Source organism: Castor canadensis, chromosome 15, assembly GCF_047511655.1.
Source record: "Castor canadensis chromosome 15, mCasCan1.hap1v2, whole genome shotgun sequence".
NCBI lineage: Eukaryota > Metazoa > Chordata > Mammalia > Rodentia > Castoridae > Castor > Castor canadensis.
Window position 1 is genome coordinate 4,513,350 of NC_133400.1, and position 15,122 is coordinate 4,528,471.

At 49.5% G+C, this 15,122-nt stretch overlaps 1 protein-coding gene across 1 annotated transcript; it reads right to left on the reverse strand.

The window, feature by feature from the left end:
• Mlycd (malonyl-CoA decarboxylase) lies at positions 1-14,255 on the reverse strand. The gene is made up of 5 exons (XM_020168381.2): positions 13,654-14,255; positions 6,778-6,890; positions 5,769-5,925; positions 3,244-3,393; positions 1-1,174 (listed from the first exon to the last, which is right to left on the reverse strand). The coding sequence occupies exons 1-5, from the start codon at positions 14,200-14,202 to the stop codon at positions 641-643; spliced, it is 1,503 nt and encodes a 500-aa protein (XP_020023970.2). The 5' UTR covers positions 14,203-14,255; the 3' UTR covers positions 1-640.
• Positions 14,256-15,122: the final 867 nt, after the last annotated feature.

A 15,122-nucleotide genomic window follows, 5' to 3' on the forward strand; every position in this document is an offset into this window, starting at 1 on the left:
TTAAATAATCATGTTTAATGCTTTATAGAACAAACGTGTTCTTTACTATTTAGTTCACTATGAACTTGAATCACTGAAAATTTAAAGCTTATAACCCAACATAGGCCTCAAGCAGCAACATCTTCTGGTTCGGGGATTTAACTTACTATGTACTGTGCAAAGTCAGAACCTTATCACAGTTATGAGCTTCTGTGCTCTGAAGCTCACAGAATGCAGCCCAGCCCTGTATCCCTTTGACTGCATGGAGAGGAACAGCTAAAGCAACCACTGCGAGTTGTTCTACTAGCTCAAGGAGGATCTGTTCTCAGCTGGTCCTTGTGGGGCCCACAAGTCAGCCCTGAGCACCAGTGGCAGAGCTGCGGAGCTTCCTGCAAGTGCAGGGGTCCCGGTCCTGAGGGCAGCAGCAGAGGTTCTGGAGGCCAGGTGTAGTAGGGGATGCACCTGTGCCACTATCTCCATCAGGTAACGTGCCTTGCCAGTGCAGGGACAGCGGGGCACAGCCTCACAGAGTGCCCCTGCTGCGGGCAGGCCACACAGCACAGCTGTGGTTTTTCTCAAGTGGCTCCTTCTGAGAAGTAGCCCCCAACCACTCAGAACATGACCGTCTTCCGAGCGGGGACTGAGCCTGGGCAGGGAGGGCTTAGAGCTTGCTGTTCTTCTGGAACTGGGCCACCAGACTGAGGACCTGCTCGGAGGCCTTGATGCTCTTGGTGCCCAGGTAGGTGGTGCTGTTGGCGCCCGTCTCCTCCAGGTAGTAGCGGTAGTTGACCATGAGGCCGCATGAGCCGGCAAGGCCTTTGGGGCTGCTGTCGGCCATCCAGTTGATGCGCCACAGCACGGCCCCATTCTGCAGGTGGAAGTTGGCTACGGGGTTCAGAGCATAGCCGCGGTGCTTCTCGCCATACAGGTACCAGGCGCACAGCCTCATGAGGGGTGCCTGCAGTGCGTGTACCAGCTTCTCTGACTTCACCCACTCGCTGCTGCTCAGGAGGATCTTGAGGGTCTCGTGAGTGGGACCGCCTGTGGCCTCAGTGATGTCCTTGCACTCCAAGTCTGTGAACAGTTCATTCCGCCCATGATCCTTTGTTTGTGAGCTCAGAAGCCCCAGAAGCCACTTGGTGAACCCAGGTATAGGTGACAGGCTGGAAAACGCCTCCAGGTGAGGAAACTCCCTCTGTAGCAGGTGGTGGAGGGAGGAAGGTGGAGAAAACACACACAAATTCAGCAGATGAGTACCCACACAGGAAGGACCCCTTCACCTTAGTCTAGTCATTCACCTCTGCCCCTGCTTGCGGTGACAGTGACATCAGACAGGCTTTATCGCAGTTTTCTTCTTTCAAGGCACATTTATGAGGAACCTGGTTTGTGTCAGGTCCTGGAGGCATCTGTAGTCCCCAAAGCAAGCCTTCACGGTGGTGTGTCTATCTGCACCATTGTCACAATGGCCAAAGAGGCTGGAGAGTAGGGGACACAGTAGGTCCTGTCTCCTGTGTTGCGGGGATGTGGTCAACAGTTTCTTACCTCAGACCTCATCTTCTCTCTGCACCACACCCCTCCTGGTGAGGCCTCTGTAGCCCCAGAGCCAGGGCTAATGCTTGGCACACAGGGGCCCAGTAATGCTTGAATGAGTAACTGACTGCCCAGCTCAGTGGGGACAGTGGGGCTAGGGGTACAGGAGAATAGGGGACACCAAGGGTGTGTCATTATTGTTCAAATTACATAGAGATCTTGATTACTGTAAAAACACAGTATTTTCTGATCATAAATGTAGCATGTGCTCCCTATGGAATTTTTAAAAACTTATTCAAGAAAAGAAAGCCAACATTCTCCACTCCTGGGAGCATTGCTCCTAGAGTAATCTGGCAAGGTGTGGGCCTTCTGGTCTTTCTCTGTGCAGTTTTTGTATGGCTGAGACTCATCTTAAAGCCTGCACTATCATGAAGGCTTTCTAATGAGCATAAAAGCTCAAGGAGACAACTTTAACGGCCGAGTAATATTAAGAGATAAAATTCTACCATGATGTCACTAACCATCTTTCTCATGGGCATTTAAGATTGCTCTCAAGATTTTTGCTTTTGTAAACCCTGGGTAAAACAGCAGAACTCCCCTATGGTTCTCAGGGCAGTTCCCAGAAGTGACCACATTAGGGTGGCTACTTGGTTAAGGGGCCAGCTGTGCCTCACAAGGAGTCTGTGGGAGGATTATCCAGAATCCTGGGTTCTGCTCTTCCTCTCCTGTCTTACCCTGTGTCTGTGACAACTTAGTAACACTGTCAGAAAAGAAACAGGATATAAGAAATGTGTATTAATTACATGTGGCTTGTTATCACCTCTGGGAAAAAAGCGGCAGAGAGCGACAATAAAGAAACTGACTCCCCACTGAAATGTGATTTCTCCAACTGAAGCTGAGGACTCTGTGACAGACAGAGCCCTCTAAGGAAGAATCTGCACAGAGCCCTGCGCTGGAGCAGAGAAGGCCTGAGGCAGAAAACAGATGCTCAGGGCCAATACTAGCAATATAATTGTTTTACTTCAGAATTAGATTCTACTTTTGTGGCTCACTCAGTTCCCTGATGGGACGGTTTGAAAAGCTAGGCCCAGAGTGCACTGGAGCACTTCTGTTGTAGGACAGAGGAAGTGGCCTTCTCAGGCAACAAAGAGAAGGGGCTTAGACCAATATAAGCCAACGCATTTACCTTCAATCTCCCTGGTCTAGCCTCGGTACCCTCCATGCTGACGAGTGTCAAGGGCCAAAGGCCCTGTAGAGAGTGGGCAGAGAGGGCTGGCACAGGTCAGGCATGGCGAACAGTACCTCAAACTAGATCACTGACTGGGATGGCTCAGAGTGAAAGGAGGTCACTCTGACCCATGTGCCTAGATAAGCCATGCAATCAGCAGTGCCTGGGGAACCAGGATGAGGTCCCGCTACAGAGCTGGTCGTCACACTACACACCCGCACTTGAGCCAGTTGAGAAGCTGGAGTCTAGGTGCCTTTTCTCAGCGCAGTTCCTCCTCAGTAGGCTTATAGTACTTAGGACCTGGCAAGTGGCACCTGGCCCCACTCTGCTCCTCCTCCTGTCATTTGGTCACTCCCATCTTCATCCTGTGTCCCCGGAGAAAGGGGCAGGATTTCCACCCTTGGGGAGCCCCAACACCCACCAGGTTCACTGTTGGGTTCACTGCTGACCTGCACTCACACACGGGGCCGGACCTTCCAGGGAAGAGGCGCCTTTGTCTCATGTACCTGCAACTCCTTGACAACTCGCTTTATGAGGAAAGTTCCCAGCTCCACGCCCTGCAGTCCCTGCTGGGTCAGGCTGATGGAGTAAAAGATGGCTGCCGCAATCCTGTTCCGCTCCTCTGTCTCTGACGGAGGACACTCCTTCACGATGGCCTGAAGGACACAGTGGTGGTGCTCAGGGAGGGCTTCATGCTCCCGGGGCACAGCCCTCCCTCCACTGGTTGAAAGACAGTTCCCAGGGAAGTAAACGTGCTGCAGCACACCCTGGATCCCCTCGCTGACTGTCCTGTTTGAAAACTCTCTGGAGGCAACGATTTCACAACTTTCCTGGTTTGTTTGCTCAGCACTGTCATTTCTACCACTTTGAAATTCTTGTGCAAGCTTTGCTGAATAGCAATTTATGTCCCCTTTTATCTTTCTCAGGCTTTTGTGCAAACTGAAGTCTGCTTCGTCTGCTGCCCTGTAACATCAGACATAACACACCAAGCCTTTGTCAAGGCCAATTGGCTACACATTATGTAATTTCTTTAGATTTTCTTCAAAGGTCTGCTTTTTCTACCCTTTAGTTATTTTTGCTCCCCTCTGAACTCATATTTTTCAAATTTCTCAGTAGGTCATATACTCCAAAATAATTTTCTTTTTCAAAATTTACCATTTTTTGGCTTTTCTAGGTATCTTTTAAAATTCCATGCCAACAGCCTTGTTTTCCTTAAATGAAAATACACATTCACACACACACAGACACAAAGCAATCTAAGACACCGCTGAAGTCATTTAGCTGATGTCTGATGTTGGCTCTCACTTTTGATTGCAGGGTTTTTGAACCCTAATACTCTGAAGGTCACTTGATAACAGACACTGCAGGTGGTTACGTTTTCGTGTGTATGGAAGCAGATGTGCCAATGTGCTTCTGAAGAACAGATTTTTAACCATTCTTGATGTAGGGCTGTTTAGCCCAGAGCTCATGGGGGCACTGTCTCCTTGGATCAGGTCTCAATTCTCCTAAGCCTCAGTTTTCTTATATCTAATATGAGGCCTACCCAACTCAGCGTTCTGGTAACACATAGGATGTGGTTCATGGACTACTAGGCACAGACCCATAGGCGTGATGAATACTGCAAATACTTTAGTATACACGCTGTTCTTACTTACCAGTAAGTCTCGGTTGGCTTTCCAAGTACACAGATGCTTAAATTTATGCGTAGAAACCCAGTGCACATGTGGGTGACACATTTCCTGAGCCATCCTCTAATGAAGGACAGTTAGTTCTGACCCCTAGCCTTTTGAAGTTACAAACAGCACTGAGTGAGCTCCAGCTGGGTCTCCCCAGGATAAAGCCCTCAGCATCCAGTCTTCAGGTTGGAAGAGTTGCAGTCTGTATTTTACTATCCCCTGCCAAACCTCCCCAGAGAGGTCCTAAGAACTCCCAGGCCCATAGCAGTGCATGGCCTGCTGACTCCTCCACACACAAAAATCAGGAGTTTCTCATTGTGATAAGAACACTTGACCTAGCAAGCAGGAAACCCCGAATTCAAACTCCAGGACTGCAAAAAACAAAAACCAAGAAAATCCACCTTACTGTCTGCCCTCCTGGGTGAGACAACCCTGGCCAGGGTGCCCATCTGGTGATGCCTTCTTATCCACTTATCCTCCTAACAGCCTTCTCTGACCCCAAAGTCCTCATCCTGTATCCTCTCGGTATGAATGAACCTGCTGTGGCTCAGGGGCCTCATACTCTCTGTCACCTGCTTTCACTCCACTGGAAATCTGTTCTCTTGTCTCCAGACCCCAGGGGTCACTGACTGGCTGCTCTGTGAGTGTCATGGCAATGACTCACCAGAGGGAGAAACCGCCAACTCTATTCTCACACCCTCCCCTCCCTGGCAGCACTTGGCCTGTGTCAGGCACATGGTACCTAGTCTATTTTTCAATTTCTCAATCACATACCCTTTATTATTGTTATTATTTTTTTGCAGTACTGGGGCTTGAACTCGGGGCCTACCCCTTGAGCCACCCCACCAGCACTTTTTTGTGATGTTTTTTCTTTGAGATAGAGTCTTGTGGACTATTTGCCCAGGCTGACTTTGAACCATGATCCTCCTGATCTCTGCCTCCTGAGAAGCGAGGATTACAGGTGTGGGCCACTGGCGCCTGGGCAGATATCCTTTAAACTCCCCACAGGCACTTAACAAATGGTGAAAACCTCAACCACACATCTGTCCTTTTCTCTCTTTTTCCATCACCACTCATAGAAATGTCCTGTATCCGATCTCAACCTGTCTCAACTCAAAGTCAACATAGCCAGGTGAACCCTGTTCTTAAGGCCTTACTTGTCTGTATAGCTCACTCCTGTATCCTGCAACTTATAAACTTGTAACAAGTTTGAAGATTGTACTACCCAGTCACAGTCACAATGTCCATTGAAGTTTAAAGCCATCGTTTTTTTTAAAAGGAGACAAAACCAAGCTAAAACCACTGTGAGACACTGTGGGACACCTATCTTGTCCTGAGTGCCTGCTCACAGGTACCTGGATGTTGTTGGAGATATCACTGGTCAGTGCCACATGCAAAACAACCAGGGGCTCCCCAGGGGTGGAGCAATGAGAAGAGAAGTAACATCTTCTGTAAGGCCCCACGCGGCGCTTCATATCCATCCAGTTTTTCACAGGATGCACAGCCTCAGACCTGAGGAGAAAATTACAAAGACAGGACAAATGCATAACTTACTAGTCGAACAACAATGCTGACTCCTATTCATCTTATCCACTAAAGTCACACAAACCCTTTCAATACAGCTTTAAACTGACTCTTTTGGAGAATTCAAAGAAAATCTTTTTAAAGTGAAACAGCACTGACTGAGAGAAGCTACAATTTAGGATGACTCTACATAGAAAATTGTCCTCTTATTCTCAACACTGGTTTTAAGAGCTGCTCCTGAGGCTTTTGGGGAGCATGTGTGCAGCAGGGTTCAACGCAAAGCCTATTGGGATGCTCAGCTGTTGAATGTCCTGCCTTGTCCTTGCTTTGTACCCCTGCAGTTGGGAAGCGGCTATCCATCAACCTCACCCCCGCTGTTTCTGGCACATGAAATGACAGAAGGCACTGCCATCACATTTCAGGACATTTTTCAAGCCTGAGATTCCACAGGACAGCATGGAATGTGGGCAGGACACCATGGGTTATACTGTATCCTGGACATGCTATAATTAAGCATGATATAGTTTACAAGTTTTATCCAAGGGAGAAATTTGAACAAGTAGATGAGATAAACACCGTTTTGATTACTAATGCAAATACATGCTCCAGTGAGTAACACAATGGGGTCCTGGGAAGCTGCAAATGGGCCTGTGGCTTTAAATACGAGGCTGTAAGACCCTTGGTCACTGACAGACTGGTGAGTGTATTCTGGGCCCCGCCCCCATCTCCAAATCACTTGTGATGACAGGCATATTTTTGAGAATACAGGTCTGGAATCCATCAGGTGAGCAGGAACTGGCTTTCAGCTACAACAGAGGAAAGTGCAAAGCACACACTTACTCGCTGATCTTCTGGAGTACCTCACATGGTGAATGCCAAGTGACCCGCTCTAGGTTCAGGAAGCCTGAGGAAAACCACTCTGAGAGCATGCCTTTCAGCACCCCATTCATCTCCTGCAAAGGAGAGGAGAGAGGATAAGGGTGAGCCTTCAGCTCCAACACATCAAGGCTATCTCGGCATTGCTGCCATTGGAACAGTGAATTAAGATGCATAAACATGACAGCAAGTTGCTTCTTTCAGAAGCTTGTTCTGAGACACATCTGGGGTTTGCTTACCTCGAACCAAGTCTGGTTTTAGCTCAGCTTTCTACTTAGACTTTCCTGCCTCAGTCTATAGTCTCCTGAATGGATTATTCACTATGACCTAAGTTGCCCAAATAAAATATTGGTCACCAGCTGACCAATTCAGTCACCTAGTGAACGTAACTAAATACGTAAAACTCATGTGACATTGTCATGGAGGCTAACACAGACTGTGCAGGGCTCAGCGAGCCTGCATCCTGTCAGGAACACTCTTTGATGTGGCAAAACATTACTCCCTGCTTCCTGAGAAACACATGCTTGCTTGGTCTAGGAACCCAATGTCATGGACTTTCAGATGCTCATCTTTGCGGTTTAACATCTCTGATGTCAGGGTCACAGTTTAAGTGGGAGTGTGTTAATCTACTTTAGTGGGACATACAACACCAGCATAGCTGCCAAACCCATACATACAAACCATTTTAGACTGGGTGAAATTTCTCTAACTTTGCTTCTCTTATTTCTATAAGCTCTATTTTCCACAATGACTTGATCCAAGAACAGAACAGGAGGCAAATAAGTTGAGCAGACTTTGGAGCTCAGTGTACCTGCCTGTGACTACAGTGGGACATGGAAACACAGAGAGGCTGCCACCATGGAAGAGGGAATGCAGTGCGGCTCACTGATTCCCACCACTTGCCCAAACACCCCGGCCCTCTTCCACATTAATAGGACCCTCGTTTTCAGCCGGGCACACAGGTGTCCAGAATAAAGTAAAGTCTGTACTACATGCAGCTAGCAAGTTGTAGACAGAGGTGTCTTGCTGCATCCTTGGGGCACCTTCAGAGACCCAGGGGCTTCCTTTGCCCCTCCTTTTCCTTGCTCTTTTCTCTGTGGACTGGTAGGTGCTGTGATAGGTTAGCATTAGGGCAGACATCTTGGGTTTACACATTAGTAAAATTTTGCATCCTATTTCCTGGGGCTCATGGATCCCAGGCTAGGCCCTCCTGCACTCATTGGTCAGCGATACAGTGTAAGATGAGGTGACTACAAAGATGGCTTTTCAGGATAGAGCAGTAAGAACAAGCAAGACCAAAACCTGAGTCTACTAAGGATACCACAGAGCAGGGATTACAGATGTGAGCCACCATGCCTGGCTATTTCACATTTCATTTTCCTATCAAAAGATGAAAGGCCTCAGAACTTTGTCACCTGAGCAAAAGTGGTAGGCATGGGTTGGTGTTTCAGAGAAGTTCAGAAAGATGTGACATCTACCTTCATATATTTAAAGACTAGGGCACAGAGGAGGCCACAGTCTTGTTCTGTGTGACCGTACACCCAGGCTCCATTGGTAAAAGCCATGGCCTGAGCTCGCTGTAAAAGAGCTCTGATGGCTGGGGTTGCCACAGATGTTATCAGGAGATGTTACAGTGGATCTCACAGCTGTTAAGAGACTAAGGCAAGCACATTAACTGGGTGCAGTGTCTTGGAAAGGATGTCAGCACCTGGCAGGTGGCTGGGCAGGTCAGGGGCAGGTCCTTTAACTCTACATTGTCTAATCTCATCTCCTTACTCAGCTATAAGCTCTGAGTGGCAAAGTCCATTTCTGATTCATCCTACAGTTCCAAGGCATTCACTAAAATGCTGATATCCAATGACAAAGAAAAAAATGGAATGAACAGTGATTAGGAAGTAGCAGGGCTGGAGGAGGAGAGATGCTGCTTGCTGAGCAATACAGAATGGTTTTACATAAAACTGCCTGCCTTGCAGTTGGCTACAATTATCCTGAGATCCTTTCACAGTCTTAAGTGAAACTTCCCCCTCCAAATGCAAACATTTAGTAAGTTTTGCACCCAATTTCTTAGTGCTCCTGGACCCAGGTTGGGCCCTTTTGCATTGAGTGCTTGGGGACGGCCAGCTGACTGCAGTGTGAGGTGCAGCAAACCCTGCAAGTGCTGGGTTTCAGTAGTAATTCAGCATTAACTGTGAAAGAAATGGGCTGGCTTCTCTAAATGTCTCTCATTCTATTCTGGGCTGCTGACAGCAATGACATGTGATTCTGGACAGGAAAGCTGGGAATCTAGGCTAAGGGTGAGAAGTCACTGAGAGTTCTAACACCCATGACAGATGTGCAGGCCAGAACTAACCAGAGTGTGTTGCGAGGTTCTGGGATCACAAACCACAGGCAAGAAGGAAATGACCTCTGCTCTGTACTCATGAATCCAGCAATCACTGACAATACTAGGCTGAAAAGCACAAGTGGTTGGGACTGTCTGGAGAAGCCTACATCAGTCTTTGTTGTCTGCTCGGGCTGTACTTCAGTTTTCTCAGACACTGTTTAGAAGACCACCCCACTTTTCCTTTCAGCAGAGTTGTGTCCCATCCTCTTCTGAAGCTTCTGGCTCTCAACAAACATCTGCCTCTTTTTGTATGGGAAGAAAAGTTACTTTTGCCTGGTTTGAACCCTGAGCTGGGGAGGGAGGTGGAAGCAAGCCAGTGGTAAGAGAAATACTGTAGGGCTAGAAACTGGGGACAACGCCAAGTAAGCTACCACCCCCAGGTGTATACTCGATATACTGAACATACCTTCCTATTTAAACATTTTTTTTTTTTTTTTAGCAAAGCACAAACTTACAACATACAAGAATACTCTCGACTTACAGGCAGGGAGGCTGCCCAGCAGTACCTAGCATGGCTGGTGGCTGTGATGGGGGAAGGTGGGGACATGGACAGTGTCCGACAGAGCTCACTCACTTCTGGCAAGAGTTGGGTACCCTCAGTTCACCATGAATCCTATGTACAAACTGCTTGTCAGGAAACTTTTTCATCATCTACATGCCAACTGTTGGTGGGTCAGTGCAGACCAACCACTGAACAGCACAGACCTTCTCCTACTGTGGGGATTCAATTCCGGTTCGCTGGGATTTTATCTCTAAGAAACTTAAGTCATTAACCAAATGGGCCTACAAGTCACACTCCCTACCCCTCTCCTAGTGCCTGCCCCACCATGCACTCAGACACAGCCTGGAGATGGGGCCATTAAGTTGAGCTGGACATACTGTACATTTGAGCCTGTGTCAGCACACAACATCCACCTTCTGGTTGAGAACTTGGTTCCTTTCACAGGAGCCCTACCTGGCTGACTTTACTTACATTATTTCATGTTTTTGAGACAGTGTCTTGCTGTATAGGCCTGGCTGGCCTTGAATTCACTATAGCCCAGGTTGGCCTCAAAATCTTGATCTTTCTGCCTCAGCCCCTTGAGTACTGGGATTACAGAAGTGTACCACATACCTGGACCTTGTAACATTATAAAAATCAGTGCTCAGCAGTGTTCACCTTTTCCACATCCTGGGTTTGCTATCTTGAAAAATGAACCAAAAAACAAACAAACAAACAAAACATGGACATTTGATCTTTGGTCACACTGTAAAAACTTTCAAAGTAGTATGTGCATTTTCCAGAAAGGAGACTTGATACTGAGTCTGAACTTCATATCAAAAAGGATTATAAACCTCCAAGAGAAACAAAAACCTTATCTGACTTAAAACACCCAAGGAAAGAGATAAACTCCAGCCTGGTCACAGGCCCTTGGTCCCCAAGCTGGCCTACACTCACGATGGAAATGTCAGCCTCCTGATTCTTGTATTTTCAGTAGCCACAACCTTTGGTTGTAACTATTTCCAATAATCATGACAGCGCTCTCAGTATTGGCAGTACTGGGATTTGAACTTGTACTTGCTAGGCAGGTGCTCTACCACTTGAGCCACTTCACCAGCCCTGTTTTGTGTTGGGTATTTTCAAGACAGGGTCTTAGGAGCTATTTGCCTGGGCTGGCTTCAAACTATGATCCTCCTGATCTCTGCCTCCCGAGTAGTTGGGATTATATGTGTGAGCCACCAGCATTGGGCTGTTTATTTTTAGCAAAGCTCCAACAGAGAAGCAGGCTGACCCTGAGCTCCTGACCATCAACTGAATCTCTCACCTCAGCGCAGTGCCAAAGGATCCAGGGGATTTAAGTGACTTGGATAAAATCACATCTCTTAACAAGTAGATGGTAAGAAAGGGTCTAGAACTGGCTCTGCACCACACAGAGGATCTGTAAACAAAAGACCCTGATGAATCCTGCAGTTTCCTGAAACCACTGCAGGGGATAGGCTCAGCACCAAGCCCAGAGGAGCTCTTCTGGTTACACTCAACCTTACTTAGCAAGTCCAGAGGTCAACTGCAGCCAGGCAGCAGCAAGCTTGTGAGGCAGGGCACAGCATGCCTGAGACTTAGAGGACAACCAGGGGCTAGCAGCGAGCACTTAGCATTTAAGAAGGTCCTTGGGTTGGGGATTCTGCTCTAAAGCTGTGTGCCAAACTTCTGGTGGTTTTCAATGCTGAGTTCCTAAAAGTAACAAGTTCTTGCTGAATTACCTCTTTAACAAGGATGCAAAATCCTGAAGTAAAACAAAAAATAAAAGCAGACTGCATGCCAAATCTATAGAATGGCCAGCAGCAAGAGCCAACACTTGTGCACACTGGGCTTTGGGTTTCAAGGACATGGCTGTGTGGGTCCACGTGCTTCCCCAAGTGTGCCACTCTGGTGGGGACATGGGGAAGGCCCAACTGACCATTTCTAGGAAAGAAATGGTTGAAATGACAAGAATTTTAAAAATTTAACTATGGAAAGCAAAGGAGAAAGCAATTAACTAAGTTAACTACTACCAGTTGAATGCACTGGATAGAAGCCAGGATTTCCAGGCTGAGGTTGCATGACAGAGCAACCAGAGTTTCTGCACTCAAGGTGTCCATGCCCCGTGCAGGGTAAAGGTCAGGCTGTTATTATTCATTCTCTGTTGGCAAAAGCCCCTACTCCTCATGACTTCTGGCCTGACAGTGCAGTGTTTTTCCCCTTACCAGCAGGGCAGCCTACACTGAAAAATGAGGAAACCTACAACATGACTAAGGTCTCAGCACTGCTGGCTTCTCTGGATTCCCAGGTCAGCTTCAATGTTACAGTGACAGTAGCCATTATGTTCCTTGTTGACTATGCTGTGACTAGGAGCATCCTGAGAGGGAAGAGCATTCTGTAATACCTCACAGCATGAGCACTTACAGCTGGTGGAATGTTAGAGATCACTGAGGGCCAGTGTCCAAATAGCTGCTGTTCTGACCCTCTTGGCTGGGCAGGAGCCATTAGAGTTCTTCTTAGCTTCTGTCCAGTCTCGGAACCCTGAGACAGTGTGTGGAGCAGTTCGATCTCAAGACAAATGGTGCATCAATATGCTGGGTTTGTCACATACCGGGAGCCCCAGGGCCTAGCTTGATGACCCATTCGTTACTTTGCTACGCAGTAAATTCACACAGGGTCACTATAGCTGGTCAGGTGTACTGGGGACATATAGTTGTGGGGACATTTCAAACACTGTGTCCATGAGAGTTTAGCCCCACAGACTGTGCCTGAGCTTGGAACACAGTCACCACAGTGAGAACCCACGGCTGGTTCAATTAAACAAAGGGGTTGTCAGCCCAGGAGTCCTGTGGCAGAGGTTTGTGGCCCTCGGTAACATTTAGTATTGTAAATTTACCAGCTATCATGGGAAATCACGTTAGAGGCAGTTATTATCACGGAGATTAATCCCATCCTTAACTGTACCTAATTTTTATGCATCTAAGGCATTAAAAATTAGAAAGTTTCTGGAAAACAGTTAGCCTGCAAAGCATGGTGAAAGAACAGAGAGCCCTTGATCAGAAAAGGTAACCAGAGACCTGTTTGCTCTGAGGTCTTGGGCAGGTCACACAGCATCAGTGTTTCTCTCTTTTTTGCTGTAACAGGGAAGACCCATATCATCCACCGAAGACTGAGGGAACAAAAGTAAGACTGTTACGCTAGTTTTAGAGTTCTTAAATGAGGTAGGACATAATCACTCAACTATTCAATTTCTTTTAAAAGCACATAATAAGGGTGTGCATGTCAGAAACTTGTGAAACGTTTACATCACTTCTCACGCACTACACGGGCAGGTTGCTGTTGTCTCCCTACTTGGTACTAATAGTGTAGGACTATATGCAACCCTGGGCAATCTCAGGTCATGGTTGTCTACTTCTCAAAGTATTTCTCTGCATCTAACGTGGACTCACGGCACTGAGCACCTGACTATCTCAAGAAGTGAACGGAGAATCATCACTCTTAGGGCTGAACTCAGCAGAGAAGGTGGTCAACCGTGCTGACCTTGGATTCTAGTCATCTCTGCGCATTTCATAGGGACTTCTAAGAAAACGTCTTGCACAGAGTGAGCGCCAAATTAACTCAGTGACAGCATCCAGGTTTTCAACGCTGCCTGACACACACACACACACTCTGTTCCAAACTTGTTCGGGTACAGCTGAGTTACAATAACAACAGTGACACTTTATACAGCACTAGGATCCAGGAGTGACAGTCACCTTCACTAACGCTACTGAGTGAGCACCGTACACCTGAGGCTTGCAAGGTGTGCCTGGAGGGTGTCAGGGGTGCTAGGGCTCAGAAAGAAGGAAGAAAAGGCCAGAGTTTGGGGGGGGGGAGGGGCTGTCACTGCGGGTGGTGAGGACTACGCGGCCCGGGGTCCCGGGGTCCCGGGGTCGGGGCGGCCCGGGCGGGGCCTTACCCGGACGTGCGGCCCCTCCACCAGCTTGAGGGCCTGCGCCTCGAGCAGGTCGGCCCGCAGCTGCACCAGGAAGCGCACGCCGCCGTCCAGCTTGCTGATGTGGTGGAAGAGGCCGCGGTAGCGCGGCACGAGCGCGAAGCGCAGCCGGTCCTCGGCCTGCAGCAGCACGGCCGCCTCCCGCGGCTGCTGGCGCAGCTGGAGCACGCCGGCGCTCTGCTCGGCCACCTGCCCGTGGTCCACGCCGAAGCCCTGCGCCAGGCGGCCCAGCAGCTCGGCGCGCTGGCCCACCTCGGCCAGGCCGCCGTAGAAGCTCACGAAGTCGGCGCACTGGCTCTCGGCGGGCGCCGGCGTCTTCTCGCGCAGCTCGTAAACCGGCGTCGGCGGCACCGCGCGGTGCAGGAGCTCGTCCATGGCCCGCTGCAAGGCGCCGTCCGCCGCCACCGCCGCCGGTCCGCTCAGCAACCGGGGCCCGGGCGGCTGCGGTGGCCGCGGAGGAAACCGCAGAGGGAGGAGACGCCGCACCGCCAGGCCTGGCCCGAAGCCTCGCATAGCCCCGAGCGACAGCTGCAAAGGAGACAGGCCGTGCGCGCCGTCGCCGCGGCAGCACTTCCGCTTCCGGCTTCCGGAGGACGCCAGCCCTATTGGCTGAGGCTGGAGGACGGGCAGGGCAGTAGCCAATAGGAGGGCGGGGCGCCGGGAGGCGGGGCGGATCCGGCAGGCTCGAAGCCAAGTGCGGCCAAAGGTATCGGGGGCGGGGCGGCGTGGCGGCGTGGCGGCGGGGAGGCCTATGGGCGCCTGACTCCGGTCTGGCAGCCGCCTTGGCCGCCTTTGCTGACACCTGTTCTGACGGCTAGAGTCACCTCTCAGCTCCTGTCCTCTTTCCTCACCGCACACACGCCTCTGTGGGTCCGAGCATCCCAGCAGCAGTCACCTGCGAACGAAGGACACTTGCAGATTCCTGGACCCTGAGAATCAGAGCCCCAGAGAGTGCGGTCCAATGTGTGTGTGTGTGAAGAGCCGAGGAATTTGCAACCTTAAGAAGTGCACAGGACAAGACGGCTGTTGTTTGACCCTGCCGGCGCTCTCCAGCTCTGCGCAGAGACTCGGCTCTCGCTCCCTGCTGGGGAGCTGCAAACCCGGATCCTCCAAAGGTCTTCTTCCCCAGCATGCACCGCCTTTCTTGGTCCGCATTAGTTCAACACCTGCCTTCATGGAGTTTACGGTCTGAAGGAGACAGACAAGATACTGCAAAGTGTGACACAGTGCAGTAGGGGATTCAGTGCAATAGAGCTGGGGTGGACTCTGCACAGATTCAGCGTGACATGACTGAAGGCATCTGGAGTCATGATCGCCATGATTGTCCCAGAATAATCCTGGCCAGTTTCTCTTGCATTGGTTCCCAGCAAACTATAAAGAGCCAACACCATGAGAGTGTGGCACCCTGGCTTCAGGGGTGTGCCTAGCTCTTC